Source organism: Mesoplodon mirus (assembly GCF_964341445.2).
Source record: "Mesoplodon mirus genome assembly, chromosome: 4".
NCBI classification, from domain to species: Eukaryota; Metazoa; Chordata; class Mammalia; order Artiodactyla; family Ziphiidae; genus Mesoplodon; species Mesoplodon mirus.
In genome coordinates this window covers 148,469,926-148,494,394 of record NC_138979.1, presented here as the reverse complement: position 1 = coordinate 148,494,394, position 24,469 = coordinate 148,469,926, and the positions used below count along the sequence as shown (strand labels likewise).

General features: G+C 43.8%; 1 protein-coding gene across 1 annotated transcript in view; it reads right to left on the bottom strand.

Moving 5' to 3' along the window:
• Positions 1–22,774, bottom strand: part of PRKCH (protein kinase C eta) — a 224,957-nt gene extending 202,183 nt beyond the window's left edge. The window contains exon 1 of the mRNA XM_082617453.1: positions 22,052–22,774. Within this exon, the coding sequence (XP_082473579.1) occupies positions 22,052–22,414 (363 nt within the window). The 5' untranslated portion in view covers positions 22,415–22,774. The remainder of the gene's footprint in view (positions 1–22,051) is intronic.
• Positions 22,775–24,469: the final 1,695 nt, after the last annotated feature.

The window sequence follows — 24,469 nt, the reverse complement described above, 5'->3', positions numbered from 1 at the left end:
TCCACCCATCTCAGCCTAACAGTTTTTGAACAAGATTCTTTTTAAACATCTTCAGACTCATATAATTTTTTAACCAATGTTTACACTTTCACAGTGTGCCATGTGCTATTACACAATGAACATTACTCAAAATACTGCTTGATTACAAAAAAAAAAAAAAGGCCAGGTCTTACTCTTGCACATTAAAAAAGCAAAAGCAAACTCTGTCTGGTTCAGACCATTGGCAGGAACTTGCTTCATGAGGGCAAGGGGACGATCTTGGCCCCTGTTGATTCCCAGATGTTCTGTGTTTAAGATAAAAGTCTAAAGAAATCTGTCGCTCTGCCTTTGTATTGTCGAGTCCTTGTTCTAACACAGCTCCAGAACGAATGAAAATTTAAGACCTTTTGCTTATAGAGCCTAGTCCTTTCATCGTTTTAGAAGAGGAATCAACCAGTATGAACACAGGTGTCTTCTCTATCTAGCCTAGTGTCTTCTTTTTCAATGAGCTGGTCGCTATTTCTCTGAAGAGCCACTCTTTTGGAAGATCTCTCACTTGGGTTATAGTCATTTGAGATTCAGTAATTTCTTAATCAGAGTTACAGTGAACCTTCCTCCAGACAGTACACTAGCCTCCAAGCCATTCCTTTGACTTATCAATGCAAATAACTACTCGATCACAGTGGCAACTGCTCTGCCATCAACACCGACCAGGCATAACGTGCAGTCCAGTTAACAGCCAACTATTCCAGGCCACCCTGTAGGCACTCAGAAAAAAAGGAAAGCAAGTGGTTCAATCAGAACAATATCTGTTGATCCACTGAGAAACTGAAAGGGACAAAACCGCCTTAGCCAGAGGTAAGTCTTAACTCGGCTTACTTAATGGTGATGTCCTTGGCTGTCTTAACGGACCTTAAACAGCACCTTCTGCATGGCGTTGTCAAATGTTAGCTGCTAGCGGTACACACTAAATGGCCTTTCTGGATGCTAGTCTTCAACGGATCATTTAAGACATCTAATGGTCAGTTCTCATGTGGTAATCAGTAAACCTGGTTTTAAGACTCCACAGTGGACCAGAACGCACTGGAAAATTTGCAGTGAGAGATGGAAAGACCTGTGGCATTTTCAACGAGGGCTAAAACACCTCCGCCCTGTGGTTCTGCCGTACGGCCACAACAATGACACTGGCAAAGGGCAGAGTTCCTGTGGAAACACTTACGGTGCGATTCTTCTGGTGGAAAAACAAAGGCTTCACACCAATAGTAGGCAGTGACGAAGCCCAGTGGAACGGGGGTCTGGGGCAGATAATTCCGAGCCCAAACCAGATAATCATTATTAACTTCACATATGTGGAGATAAAAATCTGTAATTAACTACAGGACAAAGCCCACAGATATGACATATTCTGGTATTTTGAGATCTTTGAGCAGCTGCTCATTGACTAACTCATAACCGAGGGCATGTCTCCCAGGCTTTTCTGCAGTCGGGAAAGGACAAAGCATCATCATTTACATTTACAGAAGTTACAGTGATCATATTAGTTAGCTCCACCTCCATCACCCTTCTGCTTGAATTTAATTACTCGTTTAGCCTTTAAAAGGGCACTCCCTTCAACTGCAAATGAGTTTGGCACTGGTGTTCAGAACAGAGTTGGACATCTAGCCTACACACTGCCCCTCCCAGGAGCCAGCCCAGTTCCACAACACAGGCAGGCCGCCATGCTTCGACCTCACAGGCCCACCCCACACTGGCCTCAACTGTCACACTGACTTGTCTCACCTCCAGGGTAAAGAGGAGAACCCTTTCTCACCCCTCACTCAAGGTGTCCAATTCAACCATTTATTCAGCACCTACCAGGGCCAGGCACTGGGAATCAACAGGGGCCAAGATAGTCCCCTTGCCCTCATGAAGCAAGTTCCTGCCAATGGTCTGAACCAGACAGAGTTTGCTTTTGTTTTTTTAATTTTTTAAATGAATGTAGCACTTAAAAATTTTTTTTAATTTATTTAATTGAAGTATACTTGATTTACAATGTTGTGTTAGTTTCAGGTGTACAGCAAAGTGATTCAGATATATATACATATTACATATATATTATATGTATATTACATATATATAATATATATATATCTTTTTCAGATTCTTTTCCCATATAGATTATTACAAAATATTGAGTATGGTTCCCTGTGCTATACAGCAGGTCCATGTTGTTTATCTATTTTCTATATAGTAGACACAGTTTGCTTTTAAAAGGCACTGAAGTGTTGTTAGCCCTGTGTAAAATGACCCACATGGGTAAAATTCTATGGAAAAAATACAAATCCCTAAGGGAGACAAGGCACAGGAGTTTGTGCCACCTTAAATCTGGTGAATACTGTCTTTCCCTGAAGACTGAACTTGGATATCTCCTCCTCCACGAAGTCCTCCCTGAAGCAGGCTCACAATCCCCTATGTCCTGCACACACTTCTATTCCAAAGCCCTCTGATGAAATAGTGGGCTTGTGATGTCTCCCTCACTACAGGTGAGCTCCTTGAGCTGTGCACCCGTAGCACCTGATCCGCCTCTGGCTGTAGCAGGTGCTCTGGGAATGCCGTGTGTGTTGTTATGTGCATGTGCGTGCCCAGGCCTGTTTGTGAGTGTGTGTGGGGTTACATGGAAAGTGACATATTTTTGCTATGTAACCTCCTTCACTCCTCCTATCTTCTCCAGTGTTATGCAACAAGTCCTCTGCACAAATTACAAAGGAATACCTGCTCTCCTCCCCCAGTATGTACTGAAAACAAAGTGAATTAGACATGAGTAGCAGCAAGAAAACCTAATTAGCTCATTTGTACCCAGATCATGAGCTAGGAGACAAGGAGAGGTGGCAGAAGGGGCGGGGGAGGGAGACAAGGGCCAGACTACTGGGAATCTTCCCAAGGAGCCTGAACTTCATAGGAGACGGGAAGCCTTTAAAAGATTTCTAGCAGGAGAGGCTAAGGTCGAGTTTTAGACAGCTCATCCAGGTAGTTCTGTGGAGGATGGATTTGAGGGAGTAGATTCATGGCGACCCGTTCCAAGGCTACTGGAATAATCCATCTACGTGTTAAGGGCCTGAACAAGTGTGGTGCTGATGGAAAAGAGAAACTGACTCAAGGATATTTAGCAAGCCAATTCAGCAGGACTTGGAAGTTGGTGAAAATGGGAAAAGAAGTGAAGAGAGAAAACTCCACAGTGATGCATAGGTACCTGAACGATGGTGAGATGAGTTCTGACTGGAAAAGTGGGTGGAGGAGTAGGTAGGGATAAAGGTGGGGTATTTAGTTGTGGACACTGTTGACTTGGAAATGCCTGAAGGATGCCCAAGTAGGTCTTTCCAGCAAGCATATGAGACACAAGGCCTTGGACCTGTTCTTGGACATTCTAAGCCACAGTCTCCTCGGGTAGGAAATGCAGGAACCATGGCACTGCTCATCTCTCACGACTGTTGTATAGACTGAAGGAGACAGAGTATAAACCCCTTTGCCCTGAGCCTACCCCAATCCTAGAAGCTGTAATCAAGCCCAGGGACAAAGACGGGAGACAGAGCTTTGGAAATTCTTGGCATATGTGTAATATGGTTAAGACCATGAGAGCAGATGAGACCATCTGGAGTGAGAAAGACAACAGTGTAAGGACAAAACCCCAGGAAACACCAATATTAAAGGAGATTAAGGGATAATGAAAGGGGTACAGTAAGAAACAAACAAAATTCCCAGAAGGTGCTGGAGAAACACAGAAGCAGGGAAGCAAAGAGAAGGTAGCAGTCAACAAGACAAATAAGTACCATGATTACACGGTCATTCCTGGGCTTTGCAGGAGCGGTATTCACACAGTGATGCAGGCAGAAGTCAGCCTGCATTGGGAAGAAGAATGAATGGCCTAAGGAGGACAGATGCAGACAGCTCTTTGGGGAGGTGGCCGAGATGGGAAGGGGAGAGACACTGAGCCTCACCTCAAAAGGGAAACAAGGGCTTCCCTGGTGGCGCAGTGGTTAAGAATCCTCCTGCCAATGCAGGGGACATAGGTGCGAGCCCTGGTCTGGCAAGATCCTACACACCGCGGAGCAACTAAGCCCGTGCGCCACAACTTCTGAGCCTGTGCTCTAGAGCCCGCGAGCCACAACTACTGAGCCTGCATGCCACAACTACTGAAGCCCACGCACCTAGAGACCTGCTCCGCAATGAGAAGCCACGGCAATGAGAAGCCCGTGCACCGCAACGAAGAGTAGCCCCCCCCTCACCGCAACTAGAGAAAGCCCGCGGGCAGCAACAAAGACCCAAGGCAGCCAAAAATAAATAAATTTACTAAAAAAACAAAGGGAAACAAGCAAGGCAAAGAGAGGCGTGGGTGGTTTGTTCTGTGGGGTTTGGGGATGGTGAGTGCTTAAGAAATCTGGGTCATTTCTAAAGGAAAGGTGTCAGGAGGAAGGGAGAGGATGAAGGTACAGGAAATGAAACACCTGACCCAGGGTGGACACAGAGGGAGCCCAAACAGCAGGTGTAGGACTGGGCCTCTTCCCAAAACTGCCTGCAGGAGATGCCACAGGCGGGAGCAGGAAGTTCACAGCTGTGCACTTCAGTTTTCTTGGAACATTAGGGCCCTTGACTACAGAGAAGAATCTGGGTGCTAGGAAACAAACTTAAATTCTCCCTGATTATAACTCTGACTCAAACCTGAGCTCTTCCAACCAATGACCCAAGCAGAAGACAAGTAAGGAGCAAGGGTCCTGAGAAGAGTAAGGAGAGGGGGAGTTGTGGGGGAGGGGCCTGGGGAGAGTGCTGAGAATTCATTATTTTTCTTCCAATTCTCTCAGTCAGTTTCTTCTTTTTAATGTAAGCTTCATTGAAGCCAAACTGTCCCTAGGTAATTTGACTTCAAAATACTAATGGAAATGATATTAATGGAAAGACTCATTTAATATCTTGACAGGAACAGTTTTCAGAATCATTGTTTTTCCTGTTTTAAAACAAAACTCTACATGCACAAGCCCAATAGGACCAAATTACAGCAGGAGGAGGAGACGATGAACCATCAGATATTCTGTTCAGAGAGAAAAATGCAAACTGGATTCCTAACGAGGCAACTTCAGGGGTCACTCATTTATTTTGCTGTAACAGGATTTAAAAAAAAATAATAAGCTTAAATGGCAACTATTCCTTCAAGGTCACAGTTAAACCATGATCTAGTTTATGCCCCTCGCTGGTGTCTTGTTCTTACCAAGGGTAGGCTGCCATTAATATGGTCCTGACATCTGGTATACCAGAAGATGGTTCGAGTCAGTTTTTCCTCCTTTGAAAATCATCTTTTATCACCCAAACACAAGTTAACATTTTATTTGGGGAGCCTGGGATTCACCTAGTCTTTTCACACACCTTTTACACTTATTAAAATAATCAAGGGAATAAAAATCACACTGGCATATTCATTCTCTCCAAACGACTCCTGAGGCTGCTCTTAACCTCACACCAAGTATGAATGTCTATATCTGAAATAGGAATTTTTTTTAAAGAGAAGATCTCTTGGGGGCTTCCCTGGTGGCGCAGTGGTTGGGAGTCTGCCTGCCGATGCAGGGGACACGGGTTTGTGCCCCGGTCCGGGAAGATCCCACATGTCGCAGAGCGGCTGGGCCCGTGAGCCATGGCCGCTGAGTCTGCGCGTCCGGAGCCTGTGCTCCACAGCGGGAGAGGCCACAGCAGTGAGAGGCCCGCGTACCGCAAAAAAAAAAAAAAGAGAGAGAAGATCTCTTAGCAAAAGTGAATGCCAGTGTTTGCATCCTGAGGAAGACTCAAGACAGGAGAACAAGGAGGGGTTTCTTCATTCTACAAATGTTTCCTGAATCTCTACCACGTGCAGGGCACTTTGCCAGGGACCAGGGAGCCGCGGAGGGTCTCTAGGGCTCACACAGATAGCGGTAAAACTGGGCTGAAAGGAGGTCAGCGGACGAAGTCAGGGCAACACCCACGAACAAATTCTCATTCGCCCCCAGATACCTGCAACAGCAGCGCCCCAGCAAATCAATATGACCACAACCCAGGTACAGGAAGTACATGACAAGAAGGCAAGGAGGCCCAGCAGGGAGACTCAAAAACAATGTATTCTCCGCAGAGCCAACGAGCTAACCGAGGCTTCTGAACAGCCAAAACCAAGGCTGCGCTGAACATCACCATGAACACTGTTGGCCCTTACTATGGAGCAGATTGTTCTGAAAAATTACGTATTTTCATATCAGAAAACCTCTAACTTAAAATCACCTGTGAAAGATCTAGGACCCCCCCCACAAACAAGTATCAAGTCGACAGATAAAACTAGAGGGAATCGATATAGGGGGAAATCGTCATATTTTCTGTAAACCAAATCAAAATTGCTGGCATCTTTGATTCACCCAGAAATCCACAAGTTCAAACTATGCACTTTTAAAATTGTAGTTTTCCTCCTTGAAAGCATGAAAGAACAATTCACATCCAATGCATTACATGTTCAAACTTAAATCAAGGAAACGTCTTTAAATGCCTATTTAAAGAGGCTATTTACCAACTTTTCTCAACTGCAGCAATAAACGTGCTCACTTCAGCTTTTGAAAGGGGGCTCCATCAGACTTTCGTAACTAAAATGTTGCAACTTTACTTCTTTCTGATTACTCACCCTAACTCAGAACCTTCTCTCTGTCCAATATCCGATGAGCAAACCAACAGACTCATACTCAAGGTTTTCCATAAACTAACTTTGGCCAACATTGCAGCTATACTAATTCGAGCTTCATTTCCCCAGATTCCTTGCAAGATCTTTCAGAGTGGACATTTGTGCAGCATTTACCCCAAACCCAGGATAAGGAAACCATCTCCTCTTCCACCAGTAACCATCCGCTGATTTACACTCCAGAATCTTAAATAAAAAGCAAACACGGCGGGCTTCCCTGGTGGCGCAGTGGTTGAGAGTCCACCTGCCGATGCAGGAGACACGGGTTCGTGCCCCAGTCCGGAAAGATCCCACATGCCGCGGAGCGGCTGGGCCCGTGAGCCATGGCCACTGAGGCTGCACGTCCGGAGCCTGTGCTCCTCAACGGGAGAGGCCACAACAGTGAGAGGCCCGCGTATCACACACACACACACACAAAAAAGCAAACACAGCAAGAAGGCTGTACTCAAAAATCCCTTCTAAAATTCTAAATATTCTAAAGTCTAGATTCCTTAAAATTAAAAACTCCAAAATTCTAGGTAAATAAATATCATACTGTTTTCAGAGTTAATTTCAGAAAAGGCTGGGCTCATGACTACATACTTAAGTACTGGGGTAGAGTGGTGATGGAGGTGGTAGTAATTGCGACATTGATGATTCTTCTGTAGTGGTATGTGTCATGCACTGTGCTAGACTGTTTACATAAGTCTTCACTATATTGTCACATAACCCTGTGAGGTAGGTACTATGCTATGATGAAAAAGCTGGGGCTAGCAGAGGTTAAATGACCTCTACAATAAGAGGCAAAACAAACAGCTGAACCCCAATCTGGCTGACATCCAACCATCACACTATGATGCACTGCTAATTATGGCAGTTGTCCAATAAATATTCCTCAAAGCTGGTATTTGTGTGCTATGACTCTGTCACTGTAGATTCTGCATCTTAATATGCAGAATCTTAATATGCATCTTAATATGCATCTTATATGGCTTAGGCAAATGCTAATGTGTCTTTTTACATTGAACACAGACCAAATGGATATTGAAGGAACAGTCAGAAATTCCGGAGATGAGGGAGATGCCAAAATAGGCATGATCCAAAATTATTCAAAATAGACAAAATTATCCAGAATTAATTCACAAAATTATAGTCAATAAGGTAAATGAGCTTTCAGTAGTCAACAAGAATCAAATGTATCCACTTATTCATGATTTTTGAGGTTTTATTTCCTTTATCATTACTGGCACCATTGTTATTAATTCTCATCCATACATTTATACTGATAGTTTCCTAAAAAAAATAAAATAAAAACACCTGGGACCCTATCAATTATATCACTGCAGTACAATTATCCTATCCCTCTAAGTATTAAAATTTTCCATTAATACTTATGACTCCATAGAAAATAAAAACATCATTCAAAAATTCAAGAATCCTGAATAAACTTTAGTGTCTTTGTTTCCTTTCCCCTACTCTTTTTTGTTTTTGGAAAATATGGCACTGAAAGAGGTAGAGAGCAGGCAGACACTATTCCCAGGAAATGTTCACGTCGTCACCTTCATTGTCTAAAGTGTAACCACTTGAAGGTCTTTCCTTGGCCAATATTATTTTCAGAAGACCCTTGTCAAAATATCAATTTCCTTGGGAGATTAAAAGCAGCCAAAGCTACCATTTCTTGAGGGCCTATTTTGTGCTGGGCATGTTTAATGTATTAAATCTAATCTTCACACCAATCCTAAGAGTGATCTAACTTTAGCACCATTTTCCAGAAGGGACAATAGAGCTGAAGGGACTGATTCATTGTGGCAGAGCTGGGGTTAACATAGTGCACTTGCTAATATGAAGTCTATCCTCTTTCTAATACCTTCTTCCTGTTCCCCCACATGTCAAGCCTGTTGCCACCTTTGGAGCTTTGCCTTAGCTGTCCCCTCCGCCTGGGATGCTCTCTCTAACCTTCACATGGCTGGTTGCTTCTTGCCACTTGGGTCTCAGCCAAAATGTCACCTTCTCTTGAGTCCTCTAACCATTCTAGGTAAAGCGGTCACCTTGTCACACTCCATCACATCACCCTGTTTTAATTCTCCACTGAGCACCTAACCACGATTTGTTATTTTTTTGTGTTTTGTTTGCTAGCTTATTATCTGTCTGTTCATGAGAGGGTAGAAGCCCCGTGAGAGCCGCAATTCTGGATGTTGTGTTCTCTGCCCCATCTGTAACACCTAGGACGGAGGCGGGCACACAGCAGGTGCTCAATAAAGATCTATGAATGACTGAATGGCTTTCCTGCTGCCTCCATCACACACTAACGTGGCATCAGGAAAGAATCTTGAAGTCCAGAGAGCTAAATTCAAGTTTCACCTTCAACTAGCTAGAGGGCTGCGCTCTGGGTGCCCTCCATTCAGCTCAGTTTCTACCACCATCAGGTTGTTTTCCAAGGTCTCAGCAAGGTGAGCTGGAACTCAGGACAGAATCAGAAAATCTTGTTGGGTCAGAGGGACCCAGGACATAGGAGACCAGGGGTCACAGGGCAAGAGGAACAGGCAAGCATCACTGCTTTCATCATTTTGTCTTGGACTGACACGGTGGTTCACCGTAAGGCCCAGTACAGCTCAAGAAGAGGGTAAATGTTTTAAGTATACAGATAAATCCTATCTCTTTTTACAGGGGAAAAGTTTATATTAACAAAAGACACCAAGCCAAGGTCACTCAAACTGTCCTAGTTTTTTTTTTTTTTAACTTTTCATCTATTGCAAACCTCAAAGAAACCCCTTCAACAGTAGAGACTTTTGAAAATACCTATATAACACAACCAAATAGGTCCTAAAATGGGTCATTATCTAGTAGATTTCACCAGGAGCCAGAAGTGAGAACACACTTTACATCTTTTTTCTCTAAAATTTACAGCTTCTCTTTTCTACTAGTTAACTGTCTCCTATAATTAGTTGAAGTGAAAATGTCCTCTAATTGCAGGGGAAAATATCAGTACAATGCCCTAGGAATTAGGAATTAATAAAAACCTTATCTTTGACACTTTTAATTGGAATTTCTTAACCTGAGGCCGTGTGTCCACAGTCAGGCTTCAGGGGACCACTAACCTGATGACACTTTTCCCAGCATGTTGGCAATATGCACATACGTGCATTTTTCTAGAAACAGGGTCCATAGCTTTTAACATCACTAAAAGGGTCCAGGATACAAAAACAGTTTCAGAAGCACTGCTTCTGCTAAAAATTTGTTCTGAACTCTTCTATACTGTGATGGAACAAGAGTAATTTAAAAAAAAAGCACTTAAGAGGTCCACAGCTCACAAATTAACAAATGCATTTTGTTTAGGAAATTCTGCTAATATGGCTATTGTGTACTCTTTCAAAAAGAATTTCAGAGCCTAGAACAAATCTGAGTATCAACAGAACAATGTCCAGAAGACATTTCAGAAGGGAGCAGAATTTGCATTGTCCAATGGAACAATGACCAGAACCACATAACTCTGATACTGGAAGGGGCCACAGAGCACTGGCTGCCCAGACGCCAGCATCACACATCACAGGCAAGAACACCAAAGCCCAGTGTGAGGACAGAGGCACATCAAATGTAAGTGCTACGAGAGAGATGCAGAAATAGCGGCAAGCAAGTACAAGAGATATACATGACTTGCAAATAAAAATTCAGCTTTGTGGTTTTGGTTTAAGCACTTGGGAGAACAGGCACTAGGTCTAGAGTACGCTCACACTGGCCCCATGTGACTTATTTCATTAAAGTAATTACAAGGAGCTTGTGTTGGCCATGGTTCTATCCTATAGCAAATTTCTTAATTTTGTTTTTACCGCAGCACAAACTAAACACTTTTGGTTACCTTTTAAGCATTTCTTTCCCTGTAAGGCCAAAGTTGTGCAAGGGTGAAACTTATGCAAAAATCAAGGGAACGTTCCAGAAGCCAACACATAATAAAAGCACAGTTAAGTCTTTCTACTAAAACATCCTATGTGCTCTGACAATCACTGCTCTAATTTACAGGTGCTACAGAAACACACTAATGTAATTCTTGATAAATCTCTCTGTGTAGTACCACAATTCTCAACAAAAATTTCCCATCTCATAAAATTCTTCAGTATAGCACTTAAACACTACAATAGCCAATACCCTTCGGCCCATTCCTCCATCTAATTAAAATGTCTGTCCTACAAGTGATTTATAGTATTTGTCATCACCTAGGGTGGATAGATAGACTGGTGGCTACAGACATTTCATGACAACAAAGCATTAATTACCATGCTAGTGAGAATGGCTTCTAGCAAAAGCTCAAATGGTGGGATTCTCAGTCGCTCTCTGATGCGAGAAAACAGGGACATAACTTACTATCCCATAGAACAAGGAGCCCATTAGTGTAAATCAAGAAATATAGGCTTCCCTGGTGGCGCAGTGGTTAAGAATCCGCCTGCCAATGCAGGGGACACGGGTTCCAGCCCTGGTCCAGGAGAATCCCACATGCCACAGAGCAACTAAGCCCGTGCACCACAACTACTGAGCCTGCGCTCTAGAGCCCACGAGCCACAACTACTGAAGCCCACGTGCCTAGAGCCTGTGCTCCACAACGAGAGAAGCCACCTCAATGAGAAGCCCACGCACCCCAATGAAGAGTAGCCCCTGCTCGCCACAACTAGAGAAAGCCCGTGCGCAGCAATGAAGACCCAACGCAGCCAAAAATAAATAAATGAATAAATTAAAACAAAAAAAGAAATATAACTGCATGGCTTGAAATGAGGACCCACTGTAATTCCTTAAGGCTGATTCTAAGCCAAGGAAATAACATCAACATCACTACCAATGCTGAAAGTCATTTAGACACGAGTTAAATCCTCTCCAAGCCTGAGCAATTTAGATTTGGACCAACTGAATTCTTAGGAGTTACTAACTTTGAGAAGATATAAGTCATTTTGACTGCTTAAAACCAAACCAGTTACTCCTAAAGCAAAGAACTGATGTAACTGCCTAACATATGGAGGCAGAAGCTTTAGAGATGGAAGGGTCCTTAGAGAGATTCTAGTGCAGGCCCCTCCTGATAGAAACTAGGGAGCTGAGACCCTGATACACAGAGGCTTGCCTGCAGTCACAGCTGACAGATGGCAAAGCCACACCTTGAACCCAGCTCTCCTGACTCTCACAGAACAGTACCTATATATTGCTGGAAGCTGTACAATGAAATACAAAGAGTTTCTTTAATTGGGTAGTTAATACCATACTAATTTACAGTTAAAGTTAACTTCCCATATATTTACTAATAAGCAAGCTTCCACTAAAATTTTAGGACACAAATATATACATATATGTAAATAAACATCTAACTTAATGTATTTACAAATTAATAAATTAATACATATCTAAATAAATTGAAATAAGTACATCTTCATATCTATGTAGATGGTAAGTGTGTCTTGTCTGTCACACGTCACATGAGCTAAGGCAACAGTAAAGCTTTGGCTAGAGCTCTGGTTTCCACATTCTGAAAACAAAGGACTGAGCTATAGTAGGTTCAAAAACTCAAAAACTTCCCAGGACCAAGCAGGTAATGAGTCAAGGGGACTAAGTATTAGGGGGTGGTGGGGTCTGCAGCAAACTAGAGCACCACAGAACTAAATGCCTTCCAACTGAATGTGAAAAACATCACTGCCAGGGCTTCCCTGGTGGCACAGTGGTTGAGAGTCCGCCTACCAATGCAGGGGACACCAGTTCGTGCCCCGGTCCGGGAAGATCCCATATGCCGGGCTTCCCTGGTGGCGTGGTGGTTGAGAGTCCGCCTGCCGGTGCAGGGGACGCAGGTTCGTGCCCCGGTCCGGGAGGATCCCACGTGCCGCAGAGCTGCTGGGCCCGTGAGCCATGGCCGCTGGGCCTGCTTTTCCGGAGCCTGGGCTCCCCAGCGGGAGAGGCCACAACAGTGAGAGGCCCGTGTACCGCAAAAAACAAACAAACAAACAAACATCACTGCCAAATGAATACATCTGTAGTCTGTCCATGGGCCTAAGAGCTGTCAGGCTTTGTGCTGCTGTTCTGAACTAGACCCTCCTGCTTCAACATCAGTGATTCTTTTCTGATCTGTACAAAGTTTGGGGTATTTGATGGTTCAAAAAGGGTGTTACTGTTTTCTGTCTTGGGGAGTTAAATGTTCTTTGGGGTCATCTGTTCATAGATATTGAAACTTAGTTCCCTCCAAACTTTCGGACGATGGAAAGATTTCTGTGGGTCAGGAACGTTTACCTTTCAAAAGGGATCTGTGATGTCTCTCTGAGAAAGCATTATTAGGTCAGACGTTCCTTATCTTCTTTTGAGGGATGATTTTTCACGGTCCTTTAACTGAATCAGGCCTGTGGCCATGCTATCTATGCTGAAGCCTTAAAAATCAACTGCTTTTCCTCCAGGAAAATGTTTCTGGTCTCCCCAAAGCAGGCACTCACCAGCATCTTAGTCCTTACTTCTGTCATTTCCTGGTTATTGTCCCCCCTACCTCCCCAATCTCTCTCCCCCTTGGAACTACGAGGCCTGTGAAGAAAAGGGCCATGTCTGTCTTGCCCACTTGCCTCTCCAGGGTAGAGCAGTGCCTGGTACATAGGACATGCTCAGTGGTGCATGAAAGCTCACCTAGGGCTTGGCATTTCATAGAGAAACATGTAATAGTCTGTTAGAGTAGCTACCCCAGGGGCAGAGGGGATGAATCTCAGTCAATCACCCACACTTTTAAACCCTGAACTCCTCTGACCAATATCATACACTTCCATGAGAGCCCAATCCATTCATATATCCATCCCTTCAGGATAGAGGGGGAGTGGGCAGTGGAGATCTTAGGATGCTGAGGGAACACGAAGGAGGAGGAGGAGGACCAAACCCAGACTTGGAATGTCAGGGAAAGTTTCCTGGGTAAAGTGAGGTCTATGGTGAGGGCTGAAGCACAGGTAGGAATTAGCATGGTCGCTCCTGAGGAACTGAAAGCTGCTCATTGTGGCTGGAGCATGGAGTGTGGGATGGGGTGAGGTAAGCAATAAGGCTGCAGAGGAAATCGGGGTCCAGATCATGCAGAACATTCTATAGCATTTTGAAGAGTTGTGTTTTATCTAAGGGCAGTGGGGAACCACTGAAGGGTCTTAAGTAAAGGAATGACTATCAGCTCGGCAACGGAGAAAGATCATTTTGGATACAGCAGTGATGAAAGTGGAAAGAAAGTGGTCAGGAACTGACTTTCAGGCCTCATTTTTATCATATTCTAATAAAATGGAGCAAGCAGCCAACATAAATGGAGTACCAGATCTAGCCAATTGTTTTACAAAATAGAAGAAAGACTACAGAAAATCCAAGGCACTTCTCTGATTCTACATACATGCTACCCATCTCATTAAAAAGTACTGCACTTTTACTATCACAACTAGTCATCATTCTAAACATTTGCTAGATACCAAAACTGTACTAAGAGTTATGTAAGATAAAATGATTCCCTCTGCCCACCAACCTCATTAGCTCTCCAGGGTTGAAGCACAACCGAATTTAACACGTCAGGCTCACAAACTACCAGTGAACAAAGTTACACCATATTAACAGGTTTAGAAATCATAGTCTTTTAAAATAAGCAAAAGCAAAGAATTCTCCAAACAGTTTTCCATCCATTATCATATTCAAAGGACACAAGAATCTGGTCCAGTCTTTCAAGTGCAAGTTGGTATGTAATTAATTGATTTTTTACAAGGAACACTGTGATCATTGTAATAACTGGTCACTCCCGAATTACTTTCATTTTGTTTTTAGAAAGATGAATAGGGACTTCCCTGGTGGAGCAGTGGTTAAGAATCCGCCTGCCAGTGCAGGGAACATGGGTTCGAGCCCTGGTCCGGGAAGATCCCACATGCCATGGAGCAACTAAGCCCATGCGCCACAACTACTGAGCCTGTGCTCTAGAACCCACGAGCCACAACTACTGAGCCCACTTGCCACAACTACTGAAGCCCACACGCCTAGAGCCTGTGCTCCACAACAAGAGAAGCCACGGCAATGAGAAGCCTGCGCACAAAGAGTAGCCCCCGCTCGCCACAAGTAGAGAAAGCCCATAGGTAGCAACGAAGACCCAGTGCAGCCAAAAATAAATAAATTAAATAAATTTTTTTTAAAAAGATGAATAAAATGTTTAAGTCAAGATCCTTCCAAAGTGCTTATACTTTACTTGCTCCAAAATCACATTTCAACAGAGATTTAGTGCCTACTATATACCAGACACTGCTCAAGATGCTGGACTTAGAACAGTAAATAAGAGAGGTGGGGTCCCTGCTCTCAAGGTGTTTATACCTTAAAGGAGGAAGGTAAAATAAGAAAATAAATTAACAAAATGATCTCAGAGAGGGATGAGTGCAATGAAGGGTGACAGATAATAATGTGGTCTGGAAGGTGTTCTCTGAGGGGGGAACATCTGAGTCACAACTTAACCATGATGAGAAACAGCCAGCCCCACTGCAGCAGAATTCTTACCACGAAACTGAAGACACAATATACCCAACACCATTCACATACACTGGGATAAACCTCCCTAGAGATGCTAAAATATGTTTCTTCCCTAAACGCTCCTCACCAAATTGGCTCCAAAAAAAATGATTGTGAGAACGAATAACTGTACCACAAAGTACAAAAGAGAATAAACCGCTAGATAATGAATCTAGAAGATTCAATCTGATGCTATAAATTCATGTACCTGGATCCAGGAATCAAGGGCAAAAGTAATCAACGACTGCCAAGTGGTAACCTGGCTGCTTCCCTTGACAAGACTACTAAACAGGTAACCAAGACTACTAAATAGGTAACCTCACTGAGTTGGAGAGAAAGCAGCCCTCCAGTGTTGCAGGGAACAGAATGTCTTCAGGAGGGTTGAACCAGGAAAACAGCCTGGGATACTGCCAAGCAGGTCCTTCCTTCCTGAGGGGATGCCAAGGCCTTTCCATGACGCAGCCTCCAGCCCCTCCTGCCTCCTGCCATGTCCCTATGCTCTGCACTAAGTATGAAGTGCTGGTCCCCATTTGGAAAGTCAGCCAATACAGAGCGAATCTGTGAAAGGAGAAGATAAGGTTTTAACTTAGACAAACTTTCGGGTTTTAGAAGTTCAAGAAATTATGCAAAATAAACCGGTTCTAGAAGAAACAGAAAAAAAGCTGACAGTGATCATTTAGAAAATGAGACTGTGTCCAAAAGTCAGAAACTGTATTTAATGAGTTTGGTGTTTTTTAATGCTCCTACTCTGATAATATTTTTTGCACTAAAGAGGCAACGTAGTTTTCAAGAGTCAGTCTTGGCTCAAATCTAATTCAGGCACTTATTTACCTAACATCTTCTTTGGTAAAATAAGGATAATAAATCCTCAACGTTTTTCCTCTACAGCTTTATTGAGTATAACTGTCACGCAACAACGTGCACACACTTAACAGCGAACTATCTGATGTGCTTAGACGTAAGTAGATAACTGTGAAACCATCAGCACAATCAAAATAATGAATATATTCATCTCGCTCAGAAGTTTCCTCGTGCCTCCTTTGTAATCCATCCCTCCATCACCTTCATTCTCCCATTCCCAGGCAACCACTGATCTGCTTCCTGCCACTACAGACTAGTTTACATTTTCCATAATTTTGCGTAAATGAAATCATATAGTATGTACTCTTTTGTGTCTGGCTTCTTTCAGTATGTAAATTACATATTTTAAGATTCATCCATACTGTTACGTGTATCAATAGTTCATCACTTTTTATTACTGGGTAGTATTCCATTGTATAGATACACAATTTGTTTAAATATTCACCTGTTGGGGCCTTCCCTGGTGGCGCAGTGGTTAAGAATCCACCTGCCAATGCAGGAAACATGGGTTAGACCCCTGGTCCGGGAAGATCCCACATGCCGCGGAGCAGCAAAGCCCGTGTGCCACAACTACTGAGCCTGCGCTCTAGAGCCCCTGAGCCACAACTACTGAAGCCCGCGTGCCTAGAGCCTGTGCCCCACAACAAGAGAAGCTACCTCAATGAGAAGCAAGTGCACCTCAACAAAGAGTAGCCCCTGCTCGCCGCAACTAGAGAAAGCCCGCACATACCAACGAAGACCCAACGCAGGCAAAAATAAATAAATTAAATAAATAAATTTAAGTATTCACCTGTTGACTGACATTTTCCAGTTTGGGGGCTATTACAAATAAAGCAGCTGTGAATATTCACGTACAAGTCTCCGTATAAATGGTTTCATTTCTCTTGGTAAGTACTTAAGAGTAGCTAGGTCCCATGGTAAGTATATGTCTAACACTTTAAGAAACTGTTAAAGTGTTTTCTAATGTGACTATTGTTTTATATCCTGCACAGTAGTATATGAGAGTTCCAGTTGCTCCACTTCCTCACCAACTCTTGGTATGATCAGTCTCTTTAATTTTAGCCTTTCCCATGGGTTTTGGTTTTAATTTACTTTTCCTTGACTACTCTTTTAATGTGCTATTTTCCATGAAGGGTGCCTATTCAAATCTTTGTCCCATTTTTAAATTGAATATTTTTCTCATTGCATTTTAAGAGTTTTTATATATTCCCGTTAAAAGTCCCTTGTCTGATTTTCATGTTGCAAATAATTTCTCCCAGTCAGTGGCTTGTGTTTTCTTTTTCTTAAGTGTCTTCTGAAAAGCAATAGTTAATTTTAATAGTCTGATTTGATTTTTTTTTATAGTACTTGCTTTTTTGTGTCCTGTCTAAAAAATGTTTGCTGAACCCAAGGGCACTAAGATCTTTCTTCTATGTTTTCTTATAAAAATTTTACAGCTAAAATCCTTTTTTTAGGTCCATGATCCATTTTGAGTTAATTTTTGTGTATGATATGAGGTAAAGGTCAATGCTCAAGTTTCTGCACATAGCTATTCAATTGTTCACGCGCTCTTGTTGAAAAAAATTATCATTTCCCCATTGAATTGCCTTGACATCTTTGTCAAAAAAGAAAGTCAATTGATCATATATGTGTGAATCTATTTCTAGACTCTCTTCTACTCCGCTACTTCTACTCTATATGACTCTCTTTACTCCGATACCACATTATCTTAATTATGGTAATGTTATAGTTATCTTGAAATCAGATAGTTTAAGTCCTCCAACTCATCCTTTTTCAAAATTATTCTTAGATGAGTCTGGGTCCTTCACATGTTCATACAAACTTTAGAATCAGTCTGTTAATTTCTACAACAAAGCTTGATGGTATTTTAACTAGGATTGCATTAAATCTATTGAACAAGTTGGGAAGAATTGTTAAGAACTGAGGTCTTAACAATATTGAATCTTCCCATTTATGAACACAGTACCTCTTTCCATTTATTTAGATCTTTAACTTATTTCAGTGATGGTTTGTCATTTTCAGTGAACAAGCCTTGCATGTTTTATCAGATTTATCCAATTTCATATTTTGATGCTCTTTTAAATGGTACTTTTCTATTTCAGTTTTCGATTGTCCACTGATAATATATAGAAACAACTGATTTTTATAGATTGGTTTGGATCCTGCAACCTAGCTAAACCTAGCTTGTTGGTTCTAGAAGCCCTTTTGTAGGTGTCTTAGAATTTTCTACAGACAGTTTTACTTCTTCCTTTGCCTGTACTTTATTTTTTTAATTGCCTATTGCACTGACTGGGACCTCCAATACACTGTTGAACAGAAGTGGTAAGAGTAGCTATCCTTGTCACTCCTGGTCTTAGGGGAATATCATTATGTTTTTCACCATTAACATGTTACCTGTAGGTTTTTCACAGTTGTCCTTCATCATGTTGAAAAAGTTCTCTTCTATTACTAATTTGTTGAGAGTTTTTATCATGAATGGGTATTGAATTTTGTCAAACACTCTTTCTCTATGTATTGAGATGATCATATGAATCTCCTTTTTTATTCTGTTAATGTGAAGAGTTGCACTGATTGATTATAAATGTTTAATCAACCTTGTAGTCCTGGTTATAACCCCATTTGATCATTTCCTATATTGCTGGGTTTGATTTGCTAAAATTTAAGATTTTTTATATCTGTATTCACGAGGGGCACTGGTCTGTAGTTTTATTTATTTGTAATGTTTTCATCAAGTTTTGGTATAAAGGTAATGCTGGCCTCGTGAAATGAGCCGGGATGTGTTTCCTTCTCTTCTGTTTCCTGAAATAGTTTGTGTAGGTGGCAATATTTCTTCCTTAAATGTATGATAGAACTCACCAGTAAAGCCTTCTGGGACCTTGAATTTGCATTGTGGAAGGTTTTTAACTACAAACTCAATTACCTTAATAGACATAATGCTATTCAAGTTATTTGAATGAGTTTGGGTCATATGTATCTTTCAAAGAATTTGTTCATTTCAGCTAATTGTGGAATTTCCTGGTATAAAGTTATTCATAATATTTTTTTAAATGTCCATAGGATCTATAGTGATGTTCTCTCATTCCTAACATTGGTAATTTGTGTCTTTTTTATTCTTGATCATTTGAGGTTCATCAATTTTATTATGTTTTTTTTCCCCCAAAGAGCAAGCTTTTTGTTTCATTGATTTTTCTCTGCTGTTTCTATTTTCTGCTTCAACTAACCTCTGCTACCTTTACATTTCCTTCTTTTTGCTTACTTAGGATTCAATTTGCTCTTCTTTTCTAGTTTCAGGTGGAAACTCAGGTCTTTGAGATCTTTTCTAATTTAAGTGTTTACTGCTGTGAATTTCCATTTAAGAATTTCTTTAGTTGTTACATTATATCCCACTACCTCCTTGGATATAATGTAAATTAAATGAAATAGTATAGTTAGGAAAGAAATAGTTGATTGCCTACTCCATGGCAGGCACTGTGCTTGATACTAGGAATATACTGCACGGAAGAGATCTAACCCTTTCTCTCTCTCATCAAGCTTAGAAGGTAATACAGACGAAATTGGTACAAAATCAATGCCAATGATTATCTTCTTAATACTCAGAAAGCATGTTAAGCAAAAAAAGCATAACAACTTTGTTTCAGTCTAATAATAAAGGTGTCTTCTGTTTTTCTCTCTTCTCATGATCTAGCAAAAACTAAGCTGCTAGATTTTTTTAGAGTTTAGCAATTTGTAATTTCAATTGCAACAAATAAATTTATTGTGGAGTAAATTACTCCATTTGTAACTTTCTGAATAAACTACACATTTCAATTTAATATGCTAAAGATAAATAAGTACTTCTGTAATTCTAAATTTCAAAACTACATTTAGACCTATAAAGGATCATTCAGAAAACAAGCATTCCATGTATTTCCAAATATTTTCTTAAAATTATTTTCTTAACAAAAAATTTTAAAAGAAAGGAAACACACTACCCATTCTACCCTATCATCACAGTTTCAAAATACCCAGAACTTTAAAAAACTGCCTCCTAATTGAATATGAGTGTCTGACAAATCACCAGTTTCAAGGTCATTTAAAGGCTGACCTATCCAACCAAATACTCATATTTTCTGGAACACCACATTAAACAACTAAATGTAATTAATTCAGACAATTATAGATATAGAAATTTAATTTACATTTAAATCTATTCAGCCAGTGGGACAATAGGCAGCTCTAAATACCCCCACCTTGTCAGGTAACCTGAATCTTCCTACACTTAAGCTTCTTCCAGTCCTTGTCTTGTGGTCTTCATTTAGGCTACAGGTTCTCAAACTTCACTGCACATTGGAATCACGTGGAGAGCTGAAAAGTACTGATGCTGGGGTCCACAGCCATAGATTCCTGTCTAGAGTCTTTAAAAGTGGGGATTTTGAAAAGCTCCCCAGGTGATTCAAATGTGCAGACTAGGGGTAAAATGAATCAGCCTAGGATCTCTTTGGGAAAACAGGCTTCTAATGGCCATTGGTCAGTCTGCACCACCATATTTCAGAACCTAGTTCTTTTAGAGCTTTGCCCAACCTAACTCCTAATCAGACACTAATTTAATAATTCCATTCAGATTCCTAGACTCACCTCTATTTCCTGTCCAGAAAGTCACAGGATAAAAAGTCAATCTCTATTTTGGCCATTCCTCTCCAGTCCACTTCTAAATTCCACAAAGTAAATTCAGCTGAAGGGAAAGTAACTCAATATAATTTGATGATATGGTTAAACAATCATTATGGTTTTTTCTCCTATTTAAGAGACTACTCCACAAGCTAGCTGTAAGTTTACAAAGTATATGATAAAATAATCAATTCCTCAAAGTGTAAAATAAATACCTAAATGAGTCTTCCTTATTATCCATCTGATTCCCCCACTTGTTAATTTCAAACAGGTTTTCAATACTGAGTCACCATTCTGGGCTCAAAACTGACATTCTCCAGAATTTAAATCATTAAACTCTCGAGACTCTTCAAAGGGCTTACTCCATTTTGCCAGGCCAGACCACTTCATTATAATTATCATTTCATCACGTAAGAGTGGGAAGGATAACACCTGCATCACAAAAACAGTATGAAGATTAAGAAGCAAAAGCATTTTAGCACTGTGTAGAATGCTCTAGGCATTTTAATTTATTTGCAGCAGAAATTTTGCCTCATGGGAACTATGTGAAAAGCACAGGCAAGTAGGAAGTTGCGGGTTAACTACTTGTCAAAGTGCAGAAGCACCAGCAGGTGAGGCGAGGGGAGGGGGGCGGTTCACAAACTGCCGAAGAGCCCTCTAAACTCTCAGTACCAATAACAACAGAAACACATACTGCAGGACTCACACCTCTCAGGCTGAAACTGAACTGAAGTTACAAACACACGTTAACCTCATCTCCTTGGAAAACTGCTAAACAAAACTTGGCCAACTGAAGACCCAGGCACTCCAATCCCTGCCAATGTAGGCTATGTACCTCTGGGATGTAATGGATGTGCATGCTGAAACACGTGTGCACATCTGAGCTGCTGAACCAACACGTATCCATAAACATTATGAATAATAGCTGCGAGAATGTATCGCTTTCTCCTAAAAAGCGCTTAAAGAACTTGACCCAAATCAAGTCACTTTCCTATCTATCACACCTTCTTTGCCTTTCCTGCGTATTACCCTCAAGCTGAGAGTTGGGGCGCCTGACCCAAAGTGTGGGCGGAGGGGGGTGACCGCCCCTACCCCGACTTCCCGTTAGCCCAAGCTGCCATCCCGAAAGGGGACCGTGTCCAGGATGGCTTCCTAGAGACAAACCTGTGCCCTCGCGCACCACCAGCCACCAGTGCCGTGGCCACCTGGGCGAGAACCAAAGCGAGGACCGCAGTGGAGGGAATTGCCTGCGCTTGGGAAGATGGGAAAGCGGGCCCCGGGCAAGTTTTGTAAAATGAAGGGGGGAGAAGGTGCGGAGTGGACACAAAGGGGAGGGTTCAAGGTACTCACCCAGCCCTCGAAGGTGTCCGAGGCGCCGGCTGTGCGCAGCAGCTCCTGGAACTGCAGGGTGCAGTTGGCCACAAAGTGGTCGTAGCCCAGGGGCGTCTCGTGGAAGACAGCCAGCTCGAGGTGGCCACCGTCGGTGACGTTGGCGCAGAATTCCTCGTTGTACGTGGGTTTGTTGGTCTTCTGCTTGGTGCTCGTCTGGCCCACGCGTACCTGGTCCACGCTCACCGTCAGGTAGGGGTCCAGCAGCTGATAGCCCTTCTTGAAGAGCGAGTGGCGCAGGGACCAGCGGGTGGGCTGAAGCCCCACGGCCTCGCCTATGCGGACCCTCAAGTAGCCATTGAACTTCATGGTGCCGGACGACATGCCGGGGCCGCTGTCCCAGCTCAGGGACCGCGCGGTCTCGCAGCCGGAGAGCGGGGAGCCCTCGTTCAGGCCAGCCCTCGCGGCGGCCGCAGGAGTGGAAGCAGCTCCCGGGAAAAGCAGAGCGCAAGCCCCCCTCGACCAGCCATTCTGCGTCCCCCGCCGGACCTTCCCTCCCCTCCTTCCCTCCCTCTCTCCCTCCCTCGCGAGGTGGAAAGGAGGGGAGCCGGGCGCCAAGCCCTCAGAGGGCCGGGGTCGCCCGACCGTCCCTCTCGAGCCCGCGGCGCCTCCCGGGGGCTCGCGCGGGACTCGCCCCTTCTCCAGGGCCGGGAAGCACCTCTCCCCGGAGAGCCGGAGCGACCCGTCCGGTTAGCTCGAGCCTCAAGCGTCTCCTGCCCCCGCCTCCTCCCGCTTCTGCTCCTGCCCCCGCCTCCGCGGGCTCACGCTCTCCCCCACTCGGTGAGCTTCAAACCAGGAAGCAGCTGCCGCCCCATCCCGAGCAGGAGCCTCGCGCCGCCGGGCTCCAAGTTCACGGCAACCCTGCGCGGGGCTGGCGCGCCCTCCGAAGCCCGGGGGCGCGGCGCGCGGCCGGCGCCCGACCCTGCATTCGGTCAGTAGCGGGGCGCAAGCGGCCTGGGGAGCGCGGCGCAGGCCGGTTCGCACCGCTCTGCTCGCACTCTCTGCAGTGGGGTCTGGCGGGGAGCTCTGGGCTGGAAGCTACCCCAGGTGCAGGCCAAAAAGGGAAGGGCTTGCGGCCCAGCCTGAGCGAACACCTGAGGCGTGGGAGACAGACCCGGGGAGCGCCGGAAGGCGGGAAGGAGGAGGAGCAGGGAACCCACGCGGCCGGGAGTCGCCCGCGCCCCCCAGCCCCCCTAGGAGGTGGGCTGGCGACCCAACGTGGCCATCTGGGAGAGGCCCTGGCCGGAGGCGGGTGCGTGACGGGAGGTTCCTTTACCTAATCTTTACAGGGATGGCTCATCCCGAGTTCAGCTTGGGCCCATCCTGTTTGTGTACCTTTCCTGCGGAGAGTAATTACAAGGTTGTTGTGTGTGTGCGTGTGTGTGTGTGTGTTTAATAGAGCAGCAGTGATGATGGAAATCCTGTCCGCCTCCGTCCTCGGAGAGGTGTGTCTTGTTGCACAAAGAGCAGGAAACTTCAGTTCTGAAGACAGACATGGCCGGGACGTAATAAATCTCTTCCTCTGCGGGGTGATTCCCGGTCCACCCGGCCCTGCATGACAAGAGCAGTAGATGTTCACACACACAGTCCCTGGCACATGTGCTCGATTGCCTCTTCTAGGAACACTCGGGGCTGTTGCTCTATGAGTCAGAGGGGGCAGCCTTCAGTTTTTTCTCCACTCAGGGCTCCTGCAGTTTTTGTCCACTGGGAGCTCCTTACTCCCTGAGGGCCGGGTCCACCAATTTGTCTCCCATAAAGCCTAGGCCATTCTTAAGATACTTAATTACATTCTCTCTGGCGACTCAGTCTTCTGCTAGCAGGTCAGCCTTTCTAGCTCCCCTACCCACAGTGCCCTATTTGGGGGCTCTCTAACCTAGGTTCTCAACAGTTCACTGAGGCACGCTATGGAATGAAAACAAATAAGAACAAAGGGTCGGTGGGGGAGGGCCTGTCTTAAAAAAACAGCAAAATATCCTTAGAAGAACAGGGCAAGGATGCAGCACATCATCCTAAGGACACCTTAGCTTTAGATGGGGCTTGTAAAGCAAGCTCTCAAACACCCAAGGAGTTCCTGCGTGGCCCTGGTGCTCCAGGAGAAAAGGTCGAAGGGACCCTTTGGGTCAACTTTGTCATCCTCTCCTCCAAAGAGTGGGACTCTAGCTTTAAGAACCACTAAAGGATTTGCTGCTGTTGGGCTATAATACTAAAAGAAGACTGTCCCAAATCGTGGCCAGCTATACAGCTGCCCTAGGGTTGTGTGATGAGAGACACAAGATACTCCATTTTTGCCCTATCAGTCAGTGCCAGGCCTAGGTGAGCAGTGGTGACAGAGCAGTGAGCAGGATAGCCATGGTGCCTGCTCTCCTGGGGCTTACAGTC